This window comes from Vicugna pacos, chromosome 9 (genome assembly GCF_048564905.1).
Source record: "Vicugna pacos chromosome 9, VicPac4, whole genome shotgun sequence".
Classification (NCBI taxonomy): Eukaryota; Metazoa; Chordata; class Mammalia; order Artiodactyla; family Camelidae; genus Vicugna; species Vicugna pacos.
The window spans coordinates 70,146,718-70,173,161 of record NC_132995.1 but is presented as its reverse complement, the minus strand read 5'-3'; the positions used below and the strand labels follow the sequence as shown (position 1 = coordinate 70,173,161).

Sequence of the window (26,444 nt, the reverse complement as noted above, 5' to 3'; positions counted from 1 at the left end):
GGGTGGTGTTGCCACCAACTGAGATGGGGACAAAGGGAGACGAAGCACTGCAGGGGTGAAGATCAGACATTGCATTCTGGATATATTTTTGTGATGTCGATTAGCTCTTTCAGTGGAGATTTCAAGATGGTAGCAGATAGAGGCAACTGTTTCAAAAATTTTAGCTGCAAAGGAAAACAGAGACATGGGATGGTACCTGGCAAGGATAGTGGAGTCAGTGGAAAGCTTTGGTTTTCATTATTTGTTTTAAGATAGAAAATACAATAAACAGTATATTTGTATATTGATACTAATGTTTCAAGAAAATGAAAAATTGAGAAAGCAGGAGAAAGAGGGAGACTTGCTGGGGCAATGCTCTTTAGTAGGTGAAAAAGGATGGGATCCAGCACACAAATGGAAAGATGAGCTTTCTCTCCAAGGAGAAGCAGTAGAAACTACTGCAGATGGCAGAGCTAATGGAGGCAGATGCTGAGTACAAATCAGGGTTGGAGGCTGGAGAATTTTCTTTCAGCTGTGATTGAGGATGACGGAGGAGGTATTTGAGGTTTGAGGAGAGAGGTGAAAAATATTAACTAGAAAAGTAGGAAAGTCAATAGTCTAGGACAATAATTTCTAGGTAGCATTAAGAATCAAGTATAAAGCATCAGAGGCCCACCTGAAGTAGGTGGTCATCAGTTTACAGTGGGACAAACCTGTGCAAATTACACAGTGAGGCAAGGTTTTTATTTTCGCTTGCCGTGGTCTGACTTACTGGTGTAGGTGTGTGGGAGACAGACAGACAGATTTATGAGGCTTTTGCGAGGAAGAACACTGAAGCCAAAACAGGCAAGGGAATTGAGGCTCCATGCACAGGAGTGACTATACAGTGTGTGCATGGAATTTAAGTTTGGTCAAGAGTGAACAGAGGCCATCAGGAGGGTGACAGTGAAAAGGTAGTGAGGTCAATGGATTGGAGATCTAAGTGGAATCAAATTATTGAAATAATGGTTCTGGAAGAAGGGAGCCAGGAGGTAAGAAGTAATGATCACTGAGCGGGAAGAGATTATGAAGATATTGCAATTATGGGTAAGGACAAAATTCAGAATAATAATCTTTTTATTGACCCAGAAAAAAAATTACTATAAAGAAGAAAAATCGAATGTGACCAGAAGAAAATGAGAAAGAATTAAACCCAAAATTGTTGAAGGAAATGACAGCTAACCTGCTTCTTTGGGAATTTTGTGGGTGTGGAGAAAACAGCGACAGGTGGAGCCAGTGTCAGAAAAGGGCCCTGGGAAGACCTCACTTCTCAGAAAGAACCATCTGCAACTATGTCACCCATTCGAAGTTCACCTGAGTCACAACGCTCTTCTTTAAATGCACTTGGTACCTCCGTCACCTGCCCCTCAGTATGAACTGTGGTAACTAGACTGTGCTAATGCTCTCCTACCTCTGGACTTGGACATGAAGAAGCAGAAGTTCTGAGCAGAAAAATAAAGAGATGGGATGAGAAACTTTGAACGACGTTCACATCAACATTATTTTTAATAGCCAAAAAGTGGAAACAGCCAAAATAGCCACCAACTGATGAAGAGATAAATAAAATGTGATATATCCAAACAGTGGAATAGCATTTGGCCATAAAAAGCGATGAAGTCCCAATACATGCTACAACATGGATGAACCTCGAAGACACTATGCTAAATAAAAGAAGTCAGAAGCAAAAGGTCATATATTACATGCTTCCTTTTTATAGGAAATGTCCAGAATAGGCAAGTCTGCAGAGATGGAAAGTATATTAGTGGTTGCCTAGGGCTTACCGGCACGGGGAGATTGGGGTGATGGCTAGGGGGTATGGGCTTCTGTTCGAAGTAACAAAAACATCCTAAAATTGATTGTGGCAATGGATGCACAACTCAGAATATACTAAAAATCTGCTTGAATAGGTAAATTACTTGGTTTGTGAATTATATCTCCATAAAGCTGTTTCTGAAAAGCAGAAAGTTTCTGTGAGTTTGGGTGGGTTTTTAGACATCTGGGGGATGGCATTAAAGTAGACTGCAGAGAAGAAGAATTTGGAAAACATTCAAAGAAGCACCATCCTTCTTTGGATTTGACCTCGAGCCCTGTCAGACGCCACGAGGGTCTCTTAAATCAGCTCTGCCAGCATCCTGGGACTTCCCAGCAGAGACACACACCGACCAGACTAATCTGGGATGGTTTGCAGAGCACAGTGTTTAGAGATCAGTCTCTAAACTCAAGCAGAAGAGTGCTGCAGGTTGTGTGCATGTGACTTGGGGCAAGCCTCCTCGTTGTTCTTGGTCTCAATTTCCAATGGAAATAATAAAAGAACCTTTCTTGTAGTAGTGTCGTAAGAAGTCAGTGAGATAGGGAAGGCATAGCACTTACTGAAGTAGCTGGCACACGGTGACTGCTTAATCCTAATAATTATAAAACCTAAGGAGTGTGAAGAGAGGTGGCTAGAGATTCCTGCAGATGTGAAGGCGTGGGTTCCATTTGCACACGTCCGGGCCAGGCAAACTGGAAAAGAGAGACGTGTGTTCAAGAGAAGTATGTTTTCCGCCTACCAGTACCTCTTCTTCGGCATATAGTCTTGTCTTTGGGTGAACTCTGTCCTTGCTGTCAAGAAGAAAGATAATGTTGCAGGAGCAGCTACATTTGCACTCAAATACTCAGGCCCAATGCAAAAGAATCGTTGTATCATCACCTTTTGTATAAAACAAACAAACAAACAGACAGGGAGGAGAGTCTGGCTCAAGCGGTAGAGCACACGATTAGCAGGCACGAGGTCCTGGGTTCAGTCCCCAGTATCTCCTCTAAAAATAAATTAGTAGACCTAACTACCTCCCCGCCTCAAAAAATTAAATCAGTTTTAAAAAAAAATACAAATTAAAAAACAAACAAACAAACAAAAACAGGCCCAATGTCATCATATGGCTTTCGTGAGCCTGTAAGAAAAATTCTCCAAAAATACATCTTACGAGTTTGGCATTAAGAATTAAAGAGGAATTTACTGCCAGATGATTAAAACACTTTCTGAGCTTGCAAATCTCATGTTCTAGCAGGCAGACAGATTTCTGAATACACTTGAAATTACAATTTATTGAGGTATGACAGGCTGTGGAGGCACACATGAGTGAATAATTAGTTCTATCAGTCCAGGAAGTCTTCAGAGAGGAGGTGTCTTTTCAGCAGGCCTCGGAAGGGTGCAAAGACATTCTAAAGCTGGGGAGGAGAGGGACTGAGTAACTTCATGGTGGATTTCATATGTAAGGAATAGTAAGTAAAATGGTAAATGTGGAGAGCAGGTAGGAGAGGACAGGTTGCAAAGGGCTTTGACTGCAAGGCTAAGAGGTCTGGACTTCACTGTGTAGATAAAGGAGGCAGGGGAGTGATATGATAAGATCTGGGCTTTAAAGGAGAACTGTGGAATGTAACTTTTAAAGAAGAGAGACATCACTTACAATAGCCACTAAAATATATGGTGCCTAGGAATAAATCTAATAAAGATTGTTCCTAGTTGTCCTCTAATATCCACCTTTCTTTCTTCCCTGGTAATAGAATCTGTAGCTGAGCACATGGCCACACAGAATGAACACCACCTTCCAGCCCGCTCCAGACGAATGGGAATTTGACGGAAGATGCACTGCAGACCCCGAGGGAAGACCAGTAACCGGAACGTGGCTCCAGCGCCTGTGACTGTCCCCCCACCCCCGCCCCGGCAAAGGCAGTCCTTCTGTCTGCACTTGGGATCCCAGACTCATCTTTCCAACCGCCTTCTTCTTCAGCTATCCTCTCTTTCTCTTACAAAATTAACTGCTCACCCTCCATAGGACCATTCCCATCGGCTTACAGACACCTTCCAATATCTACATCACGACAAACAAGAACTTTCTTCTCTCCACGCCCACTTCCAGCCACTGCCCTACTTCCCTGCTTCCATAAATCACCAAATTTCTTGAGTTTTAAATACATATTTACTCATTTTCCATTCTCTCTTTAGCCTCTTCCAAACCGTTTTCTGAACTTATTATAACACTAAAAAAAAGTCACCAGAGACGTCCCGATAGCCAATTCTGTTCTTATAATTTGATCCAAAAAGCAGCATTTGATGCAGTTGTCTCAAGGCCTCCCTTTTTAACACACATCTTGCACACTTCCCTGCCTTTCCTCTGGCTGTTCCTACTCAGTCTCCTCTGCTTGTTTCTCCTCCAGTCCCCGACATCTCTGTATTGGGTTTCCATGGATCTCAGTCTTGGACATCTTCTTCTTTCTCTGCAGTCTCTACCCACAATGATCTCATCTTTTCCCATGGCTTTAAACACCGTCTATAAAAGATGGTGACTTCAAAACTGATTTTCCAGCCCAAATCTCTTCTCTGGGCTCCTGTCTAGTATATCCTAGTGTATCTACCTCTATGTGGATGTCGTAGGTGTTTCAAATTTATCAAATCTCAAACCACATTCTTGGGGGGTGGACATAGCTCAGTGGTAGCATGCAGGTGCTGGGTTCAATCCCCAGTACCTCCACTTAAAAGAAGAAAAAAACTTACAAAACCACACTCTTAATTTATATACAAACAAAAACATACCCATTTCCCTCTCATTCATGCTCCTGCACTAAGAGTCACTCAAGACAAAATTCTGGGTGTCATCTGTGGTGGCCACTGGTACACCATCCAGATCTCACTTCAAGAAAACCTATCTCAAGGGAGCGTAATAGCTCGGTGGTAGAGTGCAGGCTTAGCATGCACGAGGTCCTGGGTTCAATCCCCAGTGCCTCTATGTAAAAGGAAAAAGAAAAGCTGCCTCAGAGAGCGCTCTTTCAGCTCCATCTCCTTGTGCGCCCTGAGGCAGTGCTCCCTCTGACTGTTTCCAGAATGACTAATTGCACAGGAGCCCTGGAGCCAGGCTGTTGCAATGTGGGGCTCCTCTAATGAACAGCCTTGACCCAGGAACTCCCCATCAGCCTATCTGAGGCTTTTTCAGAATTGCACTGAGGTCTGAAGCTCTTCCTACACAGTCCTCTCCTTGCCCTCTCCTTTCACAAGTGGCAGACCTGACTCACGGTCTGAAGTCGCTCTCTGCCTTCTCACGCCCCCTCTCTATAAATATCTGTGAATGAATGTGTCATAAATGAACCAAACAGTTAACCACCTCAGTGCCTCATTCAAACACTATCTTTCAGTCAGCATTTTTAAAGGTCTCTACATTTTTTTCTGTTTTGTATTTTTATTTAATTCCTTAAGGGAGAAAGATCAGGATTGGGTGACCTCCAGGGCAAGTCTCTAGTGGAAATAAGCTCATAGCTCCTCTCCCTAATGGATGTCTCCTGAAGCATCACAGGAGGGGCCCTGAGGACAGCAATTGACTGGTACCCTCCATCGACTGATACCCTCCACTGAGGTCATCATTGACCAGTATATCAATATCTCAGTATCTCCTGGGAACTACCCTTCTTGAAACACATTCACCGCAGAATCCAATTACCCATGTACCTGGTTAAAATGCATAAAGAATGAAGGTCAAACAAGTTGACTTAACAATAAGGACATTTGGGTAGGTTATATTTTCTGAGGAGGCTGGTGGTGCTACCATAATTTGGGAATTATCTAAATTACTTCTCTTATCACATAACTAAATTCTGAAAGGACTGAGATAATGTCTTTGGTAACTTCTTTGATTGGGAAGGCATCAAAGAAGACACACCTCTCATGCCAACAATGTTGAGATGGGTTTAAACATATAGAATTACTAAAAGCAAAGTGGCTTTTCATTGTGTAAAAAAGAAAATCTATTATCTCTCAAAGACATTATGCTCATAGCTACAGTCTGGCTATTAAAGTCATGAGGCTGGTTTTTTTTTAACAGGTATCACCTGTTACCTGGAGGCAGTTTTTCCCTAGTTGTGAGATATTTACCTTAATTCTTAAAAGGAAACACACTCTCTGTGTGCTCAACTTGAAAGCTTATTAAATGCTTCTATGACAACAGCAAAAAGGTTTGACTGATTCAGAAAGAGAGAGTAAAACTCAAATAAGTATTTAGCTAAATTTCACAAATCTAGAACCATGAAAAGAAGATTCCAAGTCAAAAAGATCCCTGAGTTTTCAACTTGGGATAATTTAAACATTATCTCCTAAGAGAGGCCTTCCTTGACTGCTCAGTCTGAGCAGGCTAAACACCATCCCCCCCTCACTGCCCCAGCCAGTCACTCTGCTGAGAGCCCTGCTTTGTCTTCTCTACAGCACTCAACACTGTCTAACTGTCAGTGGTGTTTCCTTTTCTCATGTCTGTTCTCACCACTGAAAACTAAGGCTCAGGAGAGCAGAGCCCGTGTCCACCCTGCACAGCCTCGTGCACAGTACCTAAGTCGTAGTAAACGTACAGCAAATACTGGCTGCGTGCATGAACTCAACTGTGCCACAATGATCATCTCTCTCAGGTGTGCGGCATTGAAAAGGTTCACACTGTGAACAGAGTTTTAAATCTCAAAAGACTTTCAGTAATCATCTGATTCCTGGCAACATGTTTGAACCAAGATTTTGTTTGTCATTCCAAGTGATTCATCCTTTCCAGCTAACCACAGAGGCCCCAGCACAACACCGGCTGACACATAGGTGATATGGAGAATGTAGTTCCCACAAAGGGCTACGAATTTCAAGCTAGTTCCTTAGGGGAAGGGTCCTTCTTTTCATACCTGAGATGACCACTTAGTAAAGCACGAAGGCTTAAGCTCACAGTCCATTTAGACTATGGGAAGAGTTTTCACTCCTAAATATACCACTCAGGTTGACCGAAACACTTTGAAGGGTGGTAGAACTAGGAAATATACCTGGACTCATTTGGTTATGTTTTACCTAAGGATAACAAGTCTGTGGTTAAAGGGAGGGAGGAAAAAGGGGAGGGACAAGTGGGCTGCATTTAGGTAGTGAGGACACAGGTAATAATCAAGAACTCTGAGCACATTTGGATGAAAGCGAGTAAGCAGCACTGATCGTGATATGGGATTAACTATGCATGCTGCTTGAGTCACAGTGTTGGTTACAAGCTTCAAATGTGTTGGCACTTGTTGGTTTGGTGGATGGAAAGAACCAAGGGCTATTGACAGAGATAGGAATAAAAGCTGCAGTGATGTTGCTGCGGGGAGCAAGGACTCAACTATTGTTCTAGTACCTTATCAAAGTGACTTTAGAAAAATCTAGTCTCTTACCAAAGATGTTTTTGTGTAGAATGCTGAATTTATATTGTGATATTGGAATAGCTATGTGTGTTGAAATATCTTCCCCAGGCGACACCCATCCTAGAAAGCCAGGGAGACAATCAAGGATATAGCAGTGGCTGCAGTTATCTTTGATGCTGGAACCCCCAGTCTGTGAGGGCACTGCACTGCTAAAAGTCCAAGCCTTTCTCATCCCTGTAGATCCCTGAAGTACAGAAACACCATAGTGAGAAAGAAAAAGAGAGTGAGAAAAAAAGAAAGGAAGATAGAAAGAGAAAGGGAAAAAGAGAAAGGAAGGAAGGAAGGAAGAAAGAGAGAAAAAGAAAGAGGTTTGGGCTACGGTAAATAAAAAACAAAAACAAAAACAAAACTGTGAATCAGCTAACATTTAGTACTTCTCTGTAGGAGTCAAATATTTCTCCTGAATAGAGAAATCAGTGGGTTGTCATGTGATATCTATTCAATCAGCTAGAACATTTTGCTCTTCAGTGTAATGAAATTTGTAAATAAAGCTAAGCTCTGGATTGGCTCCCAAGGGGAAGATCATGCCGTTTGCTTTGGTGGAATGTCAAGACGTAAGGGGAAAAAGTGATCACTGATAAACAAATACACAAAACTGAATCACTCCATTCTTTTTTGTGGACAAACCTGTCTCTATTTTGAGTCCAATGTTAGGAAGTCACTGCTTCTCCTCTTTATAAATAACTTGGCATTTGGGGCTCCTGTTGGTAATGGCCTAGAAGAGCCTCTCTGTACATTTTCCCCAACGCGTGCCCATGGCATACCATTTGTTTGCATTCCACTTGTCAGCCTGTGCGTTTGTTCTTGGTAGATTCGTGGGAATAGCGAGAAGACCCAGTGGTCATACAAAGCTCAACACAAAATTGGAAGTATTTACATTGCACTGTTGGAAGTGAGCCGACTACCCTGAATAGCTCCAGGAAACATAATACTTACTCCATTAGGCCGTCATAAAATGCACTTCTGGCTTCTTCACATGCACAGATTTGGTAAATTCAAAGAAAGGAAAATGGGTCTGCCCCACACCCTAAAAGGATGTGATTTTTATTTCATTCATATCCATTTCCAAAAGAGATCCATAAATAAAGGAGGTGGGTAAGAATATAGTTTGATTAAAATCAAATGTCAAATGGGCTAACCATAGAAAGTTAATGAAACCTTGGACAAAATTAACCAGAGATAGTCATCTGACTTGCCCTTTCTTTCCCAACTGAATTACTATTCTTCCCCTATTCAGGGGCTGCCTTTAGAGGGCTGGCTACCATTGTGGTACCAAAATGGCTTAGGGTTTCATTTTTAAGAAATCCAAGGTCTATGAAAGAGAGTGGACTGCTCTCTGGAGTTTCATTTAGAAGGAAATTTTTATTTAAATTGTTTTTACATTTCTTTTCTGAAAATATTTCTCACATTACAACATTAAAATTAGATACATACAGAGGAATATTTTTGTTACTGAGCTTTTTTTTAAAAGTGGGTGATGGAGAACTGATGTGGGTATAAAGTGCAGCCCTCTCCATCGCTATCTGGACTGTACTGTAGAACTTCACATTTCACAGGAAGTAAGGACTCTCATTAGCCTCCACCTCTAAGGGAGGGCCTACAGATCTGCTTGTAGCAACCCTATTTCTTGGAACGTAGTGTTCTCTTAAATTCTCACCCCACCCACACCACTGCATGACTGCATAATGCAAGTCTTTCAGTCTTCGCTCTGGGCACACATTAAACAATCTAACACCTACGGTTAAAATCTCACCAAACAGAAGAGGAGAGGAGAACAGGGAGAGGAGAGGGCTTAACGATGAAATAACAACAATTTTTCGTACCCTACAAAAAATAGAGTAAAACCTCCAAATGAAAATGTTCAGCTTTGTTTTGTTTTGTTTAGGTTCTTTTTTTAAAGGCCTATCAAAGGCAGGCAACAAAGATTGGCCCTGACAAAGCATCCATCTCTCCAAAGAGAGACCCATTAAATATTTTAAAAGTAAGATTTCAGTTGGCATCTTTCAAAATACTTATTTCCAAAAATCTTCAGGCTAGAATGACAAATGTCTGGGATCCAATCTGTCAGTAAGCAAAACCCCAGAGCCTTCACTCTTAATAGTAAAATGGACTGCAGGGCAGACACACTGACAGCTGGCTCATTTCCTGCTTTGCCATGTAAATCCTCTTTAACATAGCTGGTTCGCACCCTAGCTTTCAGAGCAATGGCTCTACCTCGTAGCCAATCTAACTGGATAAGCTTATAGCATATTTCCATCATAACAAAGAATCAGACCAAGTCTTCCAAGATTTCCATAGTCAGTGTAGTGGACAGATCGCTGGACAGAGAATTTAATGAATCGGCACCCTGCCCAAATCAGCCAGTCCATCTAAGCCTCAGTTTCCCCATGCTGGAAATGGACACATGTGAAGCCTTCTTGGTTCACAGAGAAGGATGAGACTCTGGTGTTTTCCTTGAACAAGTCAATCACAGTATTAGGTTATATGTGTAGAAAGATGCCTTCAAGCAAATGTGAAAGCACTGAAAGCAAGAATGATGTGTTTGCCCTATTGTACAGACCCTCCTAAGAACTTGACTTGTATAATAACAAATTAAGAAATAATAATCATAGTTGCCATTTATTAAGCAACTACTATGTCCATTACCACCTTTACTTAAATATTTATCTACCCTTGATCAAAAAAAATTTTAAGAACTATTATTACTATTAGTTTACACCAAAGACCAGACTATGTGAGATAGTAAGTGATTTTTCCAAGTTTACCCATCTAGTAAGTGGAAAAGTCGGAAAACAAGCCCATCTCTCTGACTCCAAAACCAGTTACATTTGTTAGCTTTTAATGGTGAAGATTCAAGATTTTGATGTATGCAAATTAGTTAAGGATCACTAATAAATATATATGTAGACAAACGTATTTATAATATAGTCTTTGAATACCACATACTTTACGTAATAAACCAGGGACTTATAAGCCTATGTGGACAGTTTGGTGAGTATCTGCTAAGAAATCTGTATCTGGGGAAAATAATCAGTTTGTCTATGATGAGCTAGAAAGTCCAGAACTGTGACTGTACAGTTTCCCCTTTGCCTTCCCACCCCCTCACCTGACTCATTCCCTTGTTTAATTAACTCCTAATTGCCCAGACCTGAAAGACTCAAGCCCTCAGCTCAGCCGTCATTTCTGCTAGGATGACTTAGCTGAACTCTGGCCTTCCCTCTGCCCTGAGTCTGACTTTGGTTACCTAGCACTTTTCACACAGTGTTTGCTTGTCTTCTGGTGTTGACCTCCTGTCTTCTCTACTACAAAGGGTTCGTTGTCTGATTCATCTCTGTCTCCAGCACACAGCACGATGTCGGTTGCAGACTCAGTAGATGTTTAACCAACGTGTGATGTATGGACAGGTGAATGAACAAATGACCAGACTCATAGTACTCAGGCTTCCATGTGGTAGTGACACCCCTTTACAAATCCATATCCAGTTCCATAACTGCATCCTTGTGATGGCCAAACTCTTCTTTGAAACTCCTTAGGAACACAGGTGTTTGAGACTAAAAAATTAGAACCAGGAATCCCCATGTCTAAATTCAAGAGTCTGGCAGAATTATGGAATCAGAGACTTCTTTATGGGAAGGACAGCTCCTCAATGACTAGTTTTAACTTCTCTGTTTGCATTTACAATCCCAGTACGGATATAAGAATATTTATTTTGCTTTACCCACAAAAACTGAGATTCAAATTTAAGGACAAAGTAAAAAGGGAATGAAAAAAACTTTAGTAAGTAGAAGAAGCTCCATTCACTATTTCTTTGTGCAAATCTAGGGCAAAAACGGCCAATGACTCAAATGCTAAAACTCGCAAAATCAGTTACTCTTTAGACTAAAAATCACAAATTTGAGGAAAAAAATACAAAATCACTTTTCAAAACAAAAAGCAAAGGAAGTGCAAATGTTTCAAGTTCAGAAAACAGCTGAGTGCACACAGAGGCAAACCGGACAATTTAGACGTCCAGCATAGCACATGGAGTATCACACGGGCACCATACTGTGGACACGTATTGTGACTTCAGGAACATTCTCGGTCCAAATATTTTAAATGTTGCATTGAATTGACTGACACAGTGAAAGCATCAAGTGAAGGTATCACAGTGGAACAGCGTTTTTTTAAACACTCAAACCCGAAAACAATGCTGAAGGAAGAGCAGCTTCCTTACACTGCGGACAAAGGAAGGAAAGTGAGTAAGGCAAATGGTCCTCACCAACCGCTCTGACTCAAAACAAGTACATTCAAAGTTCAACTCAGATGGTCCATCCATCCCCTCTACGGTGCACACTATACGCAGCTGCGAAAGCCACTAGGTTTGTACGTGTGAGTGGTGAATTGCTGGAGAAGAAGTCATTGTGCTGAAACACCTGGAGTCCTTGAGCGTGGTGGAGCAATAATTATAGACTCTTAAGCCTCTTGCTTTTCTCTGGCTTAAAGTAATGCTAAATCTTTTCATGATGCTGATTATTTTCATGTCCATTTGTAAACTGCGGCAGAGGAAACTAAAATATAAGATCCCAAATATGTTAAGTATTAACTTCTCATTTTATGCGCACATGGGAAGAGAAATTATGGAACACTTGCATTTTGTTTGACATGTGTTTGGCAGACTGTTTTGCTATCTATGTTTCTTTTGTTAATAGGTTACTTTTTATCTGTGGCTATTTTTGATAGGCCATTAGACAACTGAGACCGAGTTCAAAAAACAGCTGCTTCCTTTTTCTGTCTCCAAAAAGCCCAACAATTGGTTTAGTTAAATATTCTTTTCTATTAAATTAGCAGTTGTTTGAATTCTAGGAAACTCAGCCTGAAAGACCATTAACTTGTTCAAAGAGAAAGCAACATGCTTACTTAACCACATACACTCTGCCACTATCTGCTGGTAGATTTTTTTTTTTTGGTACTGGTATATCTCTGGAATACTTCACTAATAGAAAACTTATAATCTAATCTTTAAACAAATTCCTAAGCAAAAATGGGTAAAGACTGTGTGCAGTCTTAAAAAAATCAATTCCACCAATTACCAAAACGATCACATTTGCTTGTCATGCATAATGTGTTATTCTAGGCGTGTAATAATATATGTAGTTAAGCCGGCGCTATGGTATCTCATTACAATTGAGGAAAAATGAAGTAGTGGACTGGGGGAGAGCTTTCGGAGTAGACAATTCCAGATTTAAATCCTGGGCTCACTGCTGACTGGGTATGTAACCCCTCGATAGCTTATCGAATCTTTCTGAGTGTTGATTTCCAAATACGGACAAAACCCTTCACCATGTGGAAGTTTCACTCTAGTGAAAGAAGACAATAAACCAACTAACCAACCAATAAAAAAGTACCTTATATATTATTGTAGAAGATGATAAGGGCTATGGCAAAAAATAGGGCAAATGAGGTGGACTGGCAGAATCAGAGAGAGATAATTTGTGATTTTCTATAGTGTGGTCAACATAGGCTTCATTGGGAAGGTGACGTGTTAGCCAAGACCTAAAAAAAGCTGAGGGAATGAGCCATACGGCTATCTGGGGCAGTAGAGGAGTCTGAGCTGGAGGTATAAATAAACGCAGAGTCTTGGCATTAGAACGAGATTAAATGACATCTGTAGGGGGTGCGTAGAGAAGAACAGAGAAGAAACGAGCACTAACAACTGAGCCCTGGTGCTTAGGTTGGGGAGAAGAGAAAGAACCAGCAAAGAAGGCTAGGAAGGAGAGACTAGTGAGATGAGAGTAAAGTCAAAAGAGTGTGGTGTCCTAGAGGCCAAGTGAAGAAAGAAGGAAAGAGGAGTCAACTCTGCCCAACGCCATGAACAGTTCAAGTAAGATGAGCACCTGCACCACAGACTGTCTTGAAGCCTATTGCATCTTCCCCATTAGCCTCCTAACCGTAAAGTTCAAATTACCTAACAAAGAAATAGGTATATTGTCGGCCCAACTACAAAGAGGACTCTAGAATGAAAATAAAGCAGTATCAGGAATCTCTTGGAGGAAAGGATGCGAAAAAACTCACATGGCCCTGTGACATGGGAGAGGAAGAGTCAAGGGCAAGAAGAATAGAGGGACTGGTTATCACAGAACAAATATGAAGGTCAGGCTGTTTTTAATAATTCTTTCAGAGATACGTAAGTTTCAAAGAACAGTTTGTCCATCACAAGGATGCAAGTATGGAATTGGATATGGACTTGTAAAGGGGTGTCACTACGCCACAGAAGCCCAGGTACTCTGAGTTCTGACCATTTGTTCATTCATCTGGCCACACATCACACATTGGTTAAACATCTACTGACTATGAGAATTAAATTCTCCGTAGGTGGACACCATTTCTGGCTTCCAGACGTCTGAGAAGTCATAAAGAAAGAAGGGAAGAAAGAGAGAGAAAAAACAAGAGAGAGAGAAGAGTCAGAGTGAGCACCCACTTTTTAAATGGGATCTGGTCTCAGGAAGGCTCTAGAAAAGCCTTTTCACATGTGCATCCTACAAGTATTTACTTCCTACTTTGGTTTCCTTCAATTTTCTTCCTGCTGTTGTTTTATTTGGATTTTATTTCTCTTTGGTTTTCAATCCAAAATCTCTGATCTAAGATTCTATTCTGTATGCAATTTGGAGCCTATCAAATTCTCATCCTTCTCACTAATTTAACCCTCTTACTGAAATTTCTTTCCGATTTCTCCCTTATAAATCATTCCTCTTGCCATCACCCTTGGGTTTTAAAATATTTATATCAACACCTTGAGTACTACTCCACTTACTTTGTTCTACTTATTCATTTACTTCTTGGCCTCTCGGTTCAGACTTTCTGAAGGTTAGGAAGTATCTGGAGACATTTGCTTTTACAGAACATTGGAAATTTTTTAGGCTCTTTCCACAGACACTCATCTTTCATACTTCCTACCTTTCTAAAAGATCTTCCTACCTAATCTTTCCATCTTCATGTATATTCTGAGGATAGTTGACAGTTTTATTCTCCTGGAAATATGAATCGATCTTTCCTCTTCCACTTTCTAGCCCACTTCCCCTGAACATCAGATTCTATGTACGGAGATGTATTTCTATCGAGGTTTCTATCAGATTTTTCCTCTCTGCCCCAGGGAAGACAATTTCTTTTCTGGTCTTTTAACACATTACGTTTCCCTCCCTCTGACACTTAGAATGACTTCTGTGCTTTAAAGTTCTGCTTTCTCCCTGTGGTAGGAGAGACTGGTGCCACACACCACTATTACTCACCACACTACACTATCCTGGTCTCAAATAGTACAATAGTCAGCACCATGTTTTATCAGCATACAGTGACAGTCGGTTTACTATTCTTTTGTCCTTGAATTATTTCAAGCATATGTCTTACCTCTCCAACCAGAAAGCAAATTCATTTTAAGAAAAGGCACTGTTTCAGAAGCTCTTATCACTCTTAACTCCTAATATAAGGCCAGGTAATTGTAACTTTTAGCTCTTGCCATCCTCATTTACATTGGGTGACAATAAAATATTTAGTAAAATTCATTTAACAGGAGAATTGAGAGCAGCTAGGGCTCTATTGTGTATCTATTTTACAAAGACTGACTTTGGTCATAAATACAGATTTAAAGTTGAATAAACACAAGTTCACTAGATTATGCTGTTTTGTGGACTAGAAGTCTGGGTATATTGTGGTCCTGCTTACCACCAGAGATAAAATAAATTTTGTAAATCCCCATGAGATGTCTTGCCTGAACTTCATACTCATAAATCCAACTGTCTACTCAACAACTCCATGTGATAACTTAATTGACTTGTACAAACTGAGCTCTTGGTATCTACCCTTCCCCTCAAAACAAACAAACAAACAAACAAATTTAAAAAACACAAGTATTTCATAACTTCTGTATCTCAATTGATAGCAACTTCCATTTGCTCAGTCTAAGAGTCTTAGAGTCACCATGCATCCTCTCTTTCTCTTAAACCTTATATCCAGTCTCAGGAAGTACTTTGGGTTCTACTTTAAAACATATCCGCAGTTCAACCAATTCCCACTACGCTCATTGTTACCACCTTGGCTCAAGCTACCGTCATTTCTCAACTAGATTATTACTGTAACATCCTGCCTAGTCTCCCTGCTTCCATCCTTGCAAAACATGCTAGGTCATGTCACTTCTCTGCTCAGAACATCTCAATGGCTTCTTACCCCACACAGAGTAAAAGCCCAAGTCCTTACAATTGACTTTCAAGACATTTGCAGGGACCGGGGCCTGTTACATTTCCAACCATATCTCCTGCTACAGTTCCCTCCAGTCCCCGCTGTCTAACCATACTAGCCTTGTTCCTAAAACATGCCAACTACAGTCCACCAGAGGGCCTTGGCACAGGCTTTTCCTGGTATGCTCTTCCCACTGATGCCCTCACAGCTAACTCCCACCCCACCTTCAAGGCCTTGTTCAAATGCACCCTTCTCGTTGAGGCTACCTTAATAACCCAGTTCTAAACTGCAGCTTGCCACCCATTGCAATCTTTTTTCTCCTCTCTTGCCCTATTTTCTTCCACGACATTTATCACTGTGGCGGTCATGAGAATGCACCTCTCAGACATCCAATGGCAGGAACATGACTGACCAAGGGTCCCAGCTGTCGTACTCCGAAATCCATCCCCGTGTTTGCATCAAGACTGTGCCTCTCAGGGGTTACTCCGGCAGGAATGCTAAATAAAGTAGGCTGGTTCCTGGGAGACACAGGGCTTCTCTGGTGGCTGACTTTGGCTCCAGCGCTCTCAGATGGCCTTGCCAATCTCCCTCACACTGCACTGCAGATTGAGCTGTTCCCACTAAACTTTCTCTCCCTCTCACCTGCACTCTGGTCAGATTTGCACGATGGTCTGGCCACTCTTCCAGACCTTCCCAGCTCCAGCCTTTTCTGCCTGCCTCCCCATTTTCTTTCATACTGTCGTTCCCCTAATAAAAGCAATCACATTTAATCTGCCTTGGCATTTGTTCCTCAAAGGGATTCAGACTAGCATGATCATCTTCTCACCTCCTATATCTTGCTGGTTTATTACAGTTATCTTTCACTGCCCACTAGAGTGTAGGTTCCAGCAGAGCAGGAGTTTTGTTACCCAGCTATCTCAAACATGTAGCACAGCTCCTGACACATCATAGATGCTCAGCAAATCTGTGCAGAATAAATGGATAGCAAATGTTTAAAATATTAGCAATGATCAGTATTATCAATCAAGTAAATGAATAAACACTTGATGGTCCCAATCACTTGTCACATCTTTGCTCTCTCCTAAGTTCCCTGATTCTCTTATTGAATCTAGTCTTCCCTTTACACTAGAAAACACTTGGGTTTTCCCATAACAGAAATGAGATTTGAGAGGTAAATTGTTTTCAGGAAAAGATCCAGGCTAATAATTGGATGACGGCCATCTGTTCTGGGCAGCAAATATGCAATTCTGACTGAGATACTTATCGCTGCCGCTCTCTTGTCTTTAATTTCAGCCAGGATCTGCAGATAAACAAAGTCAAAAATTTTAAAGGTCTGATGTTTTTTTAAGCTTGAATATCCATCCAACAGCACTCAGACATGGCCCACACCTGATCAGTTCTCCTACTCTCTACTAGTTTCTCTAAATGTCTTTTGAGGATGTATGAGAAAGGATAAACTACTTTCAAGTATGACTTCAGACTCTTGAAAGTAGTAGATTTCACCTTAGGATTCTATGGTGGGGTGACTTTACATGACAATACACGGGTATCTTTTCTCACTGGGGCCACTGGGGTTATCCAGAGGAGATCCCCACAGGGTTCCAACTAAGGTGTTTGCACCCAGCTCTAAGTGTTCTGGGAGCTGGGTGGAGGAGGAGGCTAGGGGCCCAGCTCTTTCCCACAAAGACATTAACCTTCAGCCTGTGTTTCACCTTGCTCTGTTTTCTTGCGCAAACCTGTTGAATAGCTGTTAGAAAGTCAGACAGTCCAGGTTTCAATCCTGGTTTTGCTATTTATTAGCTGTGTGGCAAATTACCTCTCTGAGCCTCAGTTTCCTCATTTTTAAGACAAGGATAATAGCATCTACCTGCCAGCATCCTGTAAGGTAAATCAGATGTAAAGCATTTGCCTAGAGAGAGTACTCAATAAATATTAGTGTTTAATAATAATAATGTTATATTTAATAATAATAAATGTTATTATTGCTGATATCCACCATGCAAAGGAAATGAGACCACCTGTCCAATGTCTGGGTTGCCTTTTTAACCGCATCAACTGAAGATTGAGGTGAAGGTGCTTGGTGGCATCCACACACATAACAATGAGGTAGATGGTAATTAGGATTTATTACGTCAAATTTTAATTAAAGAAATGATAGGGGAAAGAAAATAAAGTCAATTATAAAGCTTCCCAGCCTCTGCTTTTGACCTAAGAGTTTAATTAGGCTTGACTTCCTTTTTCTAAAGGGCCAGGGACTGCTCACACGGTGTCGGACCGCATGAGTTACAGAATGTCTCATCACACTTACAGGGGTTCACTCCACTCTCTTGCATATCTGGCGAGATCAAAATGGGCACCTTCCTGAGTGTCATTGCTAAACAAGGTCCAAGAAACAACTGCATTCCATAGAAATCCAAGACAAGAAATAACAGAGGGTGGTACTTGATACTTAAACCACACTGAACACGGCTGGTGGACCAAGTTCCCAACACAGTCACGTTAGCACCTTTGACTTCTCCACGACCTAAAGATTTCAGAGTTTGAAACAAACTGCTGAAGTGGGGCGGGGAGGAAGAGGCGAGGACAGCCTGGTGTAAATCTACCACTACATTACATTCTGAAGTAACTATTGAGTTTTTTTATTATTATCTAAAACCAATCCAAAGAGGAAAGGCAAGCAAGTGACTTGGCCCAGTCAAGGTAAGTCTCTGTCTTTGCAGACGCTGGAGCAGAGTGCAGGTTAGCACCTTTGCACAAACACACACAGCCCCGCACATGCAGAGAGGGTTGTGTGTGGCTGGAGCAGAGGCTGATTAAACACTGCGCGTGGGCTCCCTGTGCTACTCCTGGAAGAGAATGAGGTGGGTAAGGAACAGTTAATAAGCAAATGTGCCTTGCTAACTGTGCACATTACAACAAAGGGCTGGCAGCTCCTGAAGGAAAAGGGCTTGTGCCGCTGCCGTTCAAACTTGTCAGTCAGCCCGTGCCAGCAGCCTCAGCGTCTGCCTCCCCAGCACACCCTCATTACATGTGTCTGTCTGGCCTGATCTGTACATCTGCTCGGAGACGCTCCTGCCGAGTCGGGGATTTCTGCTGTTCTCCACCGGTGCGAGAGCGGGTTTCTCCCTGCTTCTCCTCTGTCACCTCCACTGCTCTCCCCAAGGAGGCTCCTGCTTTATGGTAGCTTTGGACTCCCCTTACTGGCTGCCTGTCCTTGACTTCTAGAATGGAAGAAGCTGAGCTGGTGAAGGAGAGACTTCAGGCCATCACAGTAAGTCTGCATACACTTATAACTCAGGGAGGTGGTTGCTTACAGGAACGGCAGACACGTTGCTAGCTGCCCCGTGCTGAGCCCCGTAAGCGAAAAAACAGAACTGTCACCTCTCATGGACGCGTCTCTGCCGCTCTCTTAACCCTGGCGACCCTCTGTAACTCTGGGGCTTCCGAACCTGAGTACAGGGCAAATGTTCTTGATTTTCACAGAAACTGTGCCTTTGTTTTGAATAGCAGTTAGAAGCTTTTAAGGCAGTTTGGTTAACCTTCTGTGTACCTTAAAAATGCAATTTTCCCTTACATTTTTATTTGACAAACATTAGATCAAAAAACAGATCCCCCAACTTGGAAACTTTTTTAACCAATTCATATACCGAAAAGTTAAAATCTTTTAAAAGGGGGAGAGAAAAAGAAAGAAAACAAACAACTTGAAACTTTTCATTTGTAGTTGTGGTAGTGTGTTCCAGAAAGCCTAACAGAGTTCAAATGAATGTTGTTATACTTAAGCTAAGCATTAAACAAGAGAAAAGTAGGTAAAAGCACGTATCAGGTTAATTCTAAGATATCAGTTTCCAGCAGAGTCACAAACTGAATAAGATCCTGATAAAGGAATGCAATGCATGCAATGCAATGGATTTGGAAAATATTTCGTTAATACCGGGAAGGAGAATCGTGCATTTTTTTATGTTTGTTCTGGGAAAGAGTCAAAGTATGAAATGAATTACTTTCTTTAAATGATCCAAATTTTTTTTTTTAATTTTACAAAATCCTCTATTTGGCAGTAACCTGGAAATCTCTGGCACAATCATCTATCATTAGTTAAAACTTATCATATTTTTTTTTAAGAACAGAAATATTTTGGAAATCAACATCCCAATTTTTCAGCATTTTCTGCCACTGAAATTAGCTGTTCCAGGAGTACTTTTAAAAAAACTGATGCAAATTCTTTGCTCTTCAAATTCCCATAGCATAAGTAGTAATTTAGAATTTTTATTCAATGGATACAATGTCTCAGTCCCACCAGAAAGGATTCAACAAGCTGAAATAGTTTCTCAGCCAGGGTTTAGGAACCAAAACTCCACAGATAGAGTTGGCACTTTTCCGTAAAACTGTGCTTTCAAAATGTCCAGCTTCTAATTAGTACATTTTCCTTTCCTTAGAAAACCTTGGTTTGGATTGTTTTGTTTTGTTTTGCTTTGTTCTTTTTTGTTGTTAAACTCAGCCACCGTGTCAGCTGGCCTGCTCTGAGGGACAGGAACTGGGCCCTGCTCTGTTGTTTTTGGCGAAGGCCTTTTACATTACAGCTGTTGTCTAAAGGTTACTTTATTAGACTGTGACTTGTGTGGGCACAAGCTTTGCTTTTCCTGACACTTCTATCTCCTAAGGAACTAAATTAAATCATGTGTCCAATAAAATAACACCAGTGGCCCCTTGTTCCGCGTTTTCCTTATTGAATCACAGCACAGCACACCCCTGCCTCAGCCCTTGCTACCCCCGGTGCACCTTGTAACTCGCACTGAAGCAGCACGTGTTCTGAAGGTTTAACTGCCCACAGGTATTCAGGAAAACTAGGGATTTTCTCGGAGAGTTCCACGCCCACCGCGCTAGAACAAGAGTCACGATGCCTTATGAGCAGCCAAGAGAGTAAACAGGTTCCTGAATATACTTACTGGGCATGTGCTTTTTTTGATGATTAAAAAAAAAAAAAAGAACAAGAACAACTACTTATTGGATTATTTCATTAGAAAGAATTAAGCAAATCTCCAAAGTAAGATCACAAAGTAATTCTATTTTGGAAGTAAGATACTTGTATAAAGATTGTAGAGAAAAAAAATGGGGGTAAGTTTATGGGAATAAATCTCTACTAGCCTACACCTCACCAGACTAAGTCCAGCCACACTTGTCACCACCTAAAAGGGGAAAATGGAGCAGTGGTGTGTCCGTGGAAACAACATATGCTCTAATCTCCCTCCCGGACACCCTGGGAAATGCCAGCCTCCTCCACCCTTGTCTTACGCAGGAAGCCAATTCAGCTATTCCTCTTCCCACCGAGAAAATGACAACACACCGTGTGCAGGGATTACTTCACGTTGGGATGTGCTCAAAATCTTCAGAATCTCTGACCTAGACTAAAACTCTTAGGCAATATTCTCATTTTAACTGTTTCCTCCAATTTCCGTACACTGAAATGATTTTTATACACTTCAAGAACAAGATCATAAGATAATTCCCTAATGTAACCAAACACAGCAACTCAGACTTCACTCTGTTAGGAAAATAAAATAAAATAAAACTTATTTACATTCTAAGATCTATTTGATTTTTATACTCAAATTTGTTCCTCCAATTCCTGGCTGTGAAATGAAATAATCTTCATGGTTGTATTTATTCCATGTGGTTTCGAGTGTCCAAAAAGACATGATTTCCACTGCAAGGAATTTAAAGAACAAATGTATATGCCTATAACTTGACTGGATCAAGTGCCAGTCTTCTTGTTCCTCTCTTAAAAACTCAGATTAAACACAGGAAGTGGGATGTGACACTAGGCTCTCAAACTGAAAACGAAATTACCTTGATGGTGCCATTCATTACCAGTAAATTGAATTTCAGTTTAGCCAGAAGTCTTCTCAAAGACTTAAGGAGAATAAAAACAGAACTATGAAAGTATACAGAAATGATTGTTTAAAAGAAGGTACCTCAGTCTGGGTACACCAAATTCAGATTCTATTCTGTATACTTATTCTCATGTTTCTCCTTCATTACTGTATCCAGGTACAGGCAGACCTCATATAGTTGCAGGTTCAGTTGCAAACTACTGCAATAAAGCAAACGTCACAATAAAATGAGTCACAGGAATTTTTTTTGGTTTCCCAGAGCAGATAAAAGCAATGTTTACACTATATTCAATAACACAATAGCATTATGTCTAAAAAAAATGTTCATACCATAATTAAAAAATACTTCATTGCTAAAAAAATGCTAACCATCACGAGTCTTCAGTGAGTCATAATCTTTTTGCCATAGTAACATCAAGGTCACTGAACACAGAAAGAGAAAGACAAATACTGGATGTTTTTACTTATGTGTGAAATCTAAAAAAAATAAAACTAACAATCATAACAAAACAGAAACAGACTCACAAACGCAGAGAATTAGTGGTTACCAGAGTAGGGAGAAGGTTCAGGGGAGGGACAAAATAGGTGAAGCGGATTAAGAGGTACAAACGACTAGGTATAAAATTTTAAAGTTACAAGGATGAAATGCACAGCACAGGGAATACAGTCAATATTTTTAATAACTTGTATAGAGAATGATCTATAAAAATATTGAATTGCCATGTTGTACACTTGAAACTAACATAAGATTATAAGTTAACTATACTTCAATTTTTTTAAAAAAATGACTGCTCATGATAAAAAAAAATCACTGATCACAGATCACCATAACAAATATAATAATAATTTAAAAGTCTGAAATATTGTGAGAATTATCAAAGTGAGCAAATGTTGGGAAAACGGCACCAATAGACTTGCTCCCCACAGTGTTGCCACAAACCTTCAATTTGTGAAAAAAAAATCAGTATCTGTGGAGTGAAATTAAGTTGAAGCACAGTAAAACGAGGTACACCTGTACCAAAGCTTCCCTTATGAAATTAATGGTCAAAGTATCTCTTAGCCAGAGTTCAGTTTTCAATTATAAGTGGAGAATAGGATACCTCAAACTAATTAAATATTACATTGATTATAAAGTCTTTTGAAGATTTTTTCAAGTTAGTACGTATTGTAACAGGTAGCTGGTTTTCATAGCTATTGGAGTAGGCTAGTCATTTGAATCTCACCTTGAATATTGCCAGAACTGTCCCCAGCGTTCTCGGAAAGAGTGAGGTGAAGGACTGACAGAGTCATCCCCACAGAGCTCCCCTCTGGGAGCTAACATGGCCCACACCAAAAAATGGTGAGAAGGCCCAGGTGAATTTGCCTCAGAAAGATCCCTTTATGAGCAGTACCACCCTATGGACGTCCACATCCTCCTCCACAAGGAACATGTGGTCTTAACTCCATTCCCATGGTGACATTAGAAAATATTGTTGCTAAGCGATATGGGGCCCCTCAGCCTGGAAAACTCCTCGATCTTAAACTGGCCAGAGATTACAGAGTCACAAAAATAGTGCGGTTTTGGAGAGTGAGCTCAGAAGAATTCTGAGAACTAGAATCAATTTACAGGGAGCAAACTCAGCTGAGGAGAAAGGGGGTAAGAATAAAGCTGACATTCTGACTCTCATCAAGGCTTTTAACTGTTAGACATGCATGTGATCAATCCATCCTTTCATTCCTTCATTTAATTAATAGTTATTGAGCACCTACTGTGTGCCAGATCTTATGCATTTGGATGAAAATACGGGAAACAGGAGTGTCAGGAGTGGGGTGAGCTGAGTTGTGATTTGCAGCAGACTGGCCAGGATGGGCCCGACAGAGAGGGTGACATTTGAGCACAGACGAAGGAGGGGGGCTTTGTCAAAAGTTAGACAAACAGAATAATCACAAGAACAAGCACCTGCCTAGGACCAACTCCATTTGGCCATGAGCCATATAAAGCCCCAACCCTGGAATTTCAGCAACAGAGCCAGATTTGCCAGCCAAAGCGGCTCATGACGCAAAATAATCAAGAGCTCTCACATTTCCCCAGATCCACTCCCTATTTTGTTCCACTCCCAAGGAATTTCTTCTTGACTTGTAAACATAGGAATGTAGGAGGCTGAAAGTTCTTCATATAAAACAGAAATCTACCCAATACAAAGACCGCTGTTAGAATAATAACGTGAATCCACACAGGTCCTCGTTAGCACATGTTCCCCATCACTGGACACTGCACCTCATCTTGTTCCTTTTTTTTCCCCAATATCTGGGATCTCCTCACAGTTAATAAGACAGCTATGACCTCAAAATAGGACCGGCTACATAATTTGTGGGGCTCAGTGTACAATGAATATGTGGGGACCCCTGCTCAAGAAGCATTGTAAATTTCAACATGGTCGCAGCATGAAGTTTAACAGCATGAAGACTGAAGTCTGGGCCCTCCTGAGCCTGGGGCTGTGCACGACTTCACAGGTGACATGCCTGAGAAGCCCAGGTTGGTCACACACTTTTCCCCTCCGTTCATTCTTCCCGTACAAATGAGAGCATGAAAGCAAGAACAGGCCAGCCCGGATCTCGACAAAATTTAGACCATCACATGCGTTTGGATCATTGTGTTATTTAGAGCTCTGAGGACCCCTTAAAGTAATAATGGATAAAAGAAAGCACAACGAACAACTATTCCAGTGGACCTCATGACTAAGACAAAGTTGCGGGAAGAACTCCCTGTCTGTCATGGGCATCCCAAGACAGTCACATAAAGATGGTATGTGGAGACGTAGAAATCGCCTAAATAAAGATGTCCTATGCCGGTATATTCAAACAATAAAGCTTCCGCACTGTTTTCCACAGTGCTGTACTGAGATTACATGTTTCTTCCAGAGAAGGAAAGGTTTCTTCAAACAAATGTGCTGGCCCACATCTCCTTGCCAAACAAAATAGCCCACCCACAAAGGAGGCCGTGTGATGAGGTACGATGATTTTGATAGCTTATTAGGGAAACTGCTTCTTGATAACCGGGGAAAGGTTTTCCAGTGTGCTACGGAGTGATAATGCTGCTTTGCAAAGCCCTCTACAGACGAGGATCCCCATGAACTTTCTGAACATTACTGGACAGGGAGAAGGGAAATCTGCTTCTTTAGAAAACCGTGATTAAAACGAACCAGAGGCTGAGTGACAAAGTCTAACAAGAGTCTAAACAAGGGCAGTACAGTTCAGGCTGAAAAACCAAAGCAGAGCTTCCACTTCCTAACCTCGTCTCACACTAGCTTCTCTTAAAATAAAATAAGAATATCTTATTTATATGGCAGTGCCGTCATTCTGGGAAGAGACTCCCTGAAAATGTAGTGCCTCCAGAAGTTTCTTCACCAGGAACCCTGTGACGTGTCTATTTTCCTACAACACCATAGGAGCAGTTTGAGTGAGATCTATGCTAACAGTTTTTACATAAAACCCCAGTGATTGAGTGGATTCAGTCAAACCATATGAAACATAGAGCCAGGTTATCTTCTGAGCCTCTGAATGGAAGTCGAAACTGGCTTCCATCCTAAGCATCAAATTTTCAATGTAATCGCATCAATGATTGACATGGGGTGATGCAACATGTTAAAAGGAGCTTCAACCGTTACTCAAAACTCAATCTGTGCTCACAAATACAGGAAGCAAAGGACATCACTTAAGCACAAGAATTCTGCAATTAATAATAACAGCACTATTCTTGCACAGCATTTAGGCTTTAAAAATAAAAACTTTCAAATTCATTACCTTATTTATCCAACAGTCCTAGGAGCATTTTCAGAAGCAGATGTTACCATCCCATTTTATACGTGAAAAACCTAAGACCAAGAAAAGTTGAGGGCTTAGTTAAATAGTAGCAAATGTCAGTCTCTGTTCATGACATCACTATAAATTCTAATAAACATCAAAACTATAAACCTCACCCTCATTCAGAACTTCCTCTGTTGTTCACTCTTAGCAGAGTTTGAAGTGGAGCAGAGAAGAATCTATGTAGGTGCTGCTCCCCGTCACTACATTTTTAACCCAAACCAGTCCCTTCACATCCTTCAGTCTCCTCTCCTCTCCCCCCCGGCTGAGAGGGGTAGACGCAGGAAAGCAAAGAATGAGATGCCCTTTTAGAAGCATTTGTTATTGTTTTAACAGAGCTGGACCAGAATCATTTTTCAGAGCATCTCATATACTAAGGCTTCATTGCTTTCTCTCCATTCCATTTTCATTTCACAGTCTCTACCCTTCCAGCCAGCATTTCTTAAGGCAAAAACATTGCCGCATCTCTCACAGCCTCCAGCCCTGAGCTCACACATGAAAACAACAAACCATATTGAACGAGTAAATGAATGAGTGGATACCATCAATCTGAAAGGAGGTAGAAAGCTAATGACTGTCTAGCCTGCTAACAGACTTTTTTTTTTTTACTGAAGACACGGCCAAGTTTACCATCACCCTTTGATTTTTCAGGGGCTGGTTTTGTGTTTGTTGTTTAGCCTTGTTTTGTTTTGCCACTATTCATTAGAACAAACAAGAAAGAGTAGACAGAAGAATAAAAAAATAATACAAACTGGATTCCATTTAGAGATCTGTCAGAATTTGTCATAAGGCTGGGAAAGCAGACTAAAGTTACTGGATATATGAGGTTTAGAAAATGTGTGCTTTTTAATTCCTCCCCTAAGTAGTAGCAATAACCACATCCAGTTCCTATGGCTAACTTAAGAGTTAGCGTTTTTTCAAAGCTAAGTGCAGAAATAATCGTAGAATCAAGAGAAGACAGGGGTTTCTTTGTCCACAGTCCCATCTCCGTTACGCTGTGCTCAAGCGATGCTCACCCAGGTTCTCCTGCACTTCCGCTAGCGGGTGGTTAATATCTCCCAAGATACCCTGTTCCCTTTAAGGACAGCTCTCTGCGTTAAGAGTTCCAGCATAAAGTGCCAGAATCGAGTTTGCTTTAACTTCCACCCAGTCATCATGACTCTGGCCACTGAGGCTGGACAACTGCATTTTCTTGAGTTCAGCCATTCCTCATATCACAGTCTCGTTCTAGACACTCTTTTCAATGTCAGTGTCACTCTT

At 41.1% G+C, this 26,444-nt stretch overlaps 1 protein-coding gene across 1 annotated transcript in view; it reads left to right on the top strand.

The window, feature by feature from the left end:
• The first annotated feature begins 18,312 nt into the window (after positions 1-18,312).
• PALMD (palmdelphin) overlaps positions 18,313-26,444 on the top strand; it is a 44,135-nt gene continuing 36,003 nt past the window's right edge. Inside the window, exon 1 of the mRNA XM_006197352.4 lies at positions 18,313-18,724. Coding sequence (XP_006197414.1) covers positions 18,680-18,724 — 45 coding nt within the window. The 5' untranslated portion in view covers positions 18,313-18,679. The remainder of the gene's footprint in view (positions 18,725-26,444) is intronic.